The 253-nt window shown below is 62.5% G+C and overlaps 1 protein-coding gene across 1 annotated transcript in view; it reads right to left on the bottom strand.

Moving 5' to 3' along the window:
* The window catches only part of LOC104132272 (low-density lipoprotein receptor-related protein 1), a gene marked incomplete at both ends in the record, with an annotated part of 38951 nt that overhangs the window by 18391 nt on the left and 20307 nt on the right, over nucleotides 1-253 (bottom strand). The window contains 1 exon segment of the mRNA XM_035900950.1: nucleotides 143-253. Coding sequence (XP_035756843.1) covers nucleotides 143-253 — 111 coding nt within the window.

Genomic DNA, 253 nt, shown 5'->3' on the forward strand with positions numbered 1-253 from the left:
GTTCTCATATCAAACCCCCTCTGGATGATGAAGACCCCTCCAAGGTCCCATCTCAAAGCCCAGGAGACCCAATTTGGCTGCCGGGGCCAGTGCCGCAGCAGATAGAGCTCTTGGTGTCCTCCCCCACCCCGCAGACACCCACCACACTCCGGGGACTCATCCGAGCCGTCGCCGCAGTCGTCGTCGTGGTCGCAGACGAAGTGCTTGGGAATGCACTGGCGGTTGCCGCACATGAACTCCCGCTCGTCGCACG

The sequence above is a fragment of the Egretta garzetta genome, unplaced genomic scaffold (genome assembly GCF_000687185.1).
Source record: "Egretta garzetta isolate BGI_Z169 unplaced genomic scaffold, ASM68718v1 scaffold928, whole genome shotgun sequence".
In the NCBI taxonomy this organism is placed as follows: domain Eukaryota; kingdom Metazoa; phylum Chordata; class Aves; order Pelecaniformes; family Ardeidae; genus Egretta; species Egretta garzetta.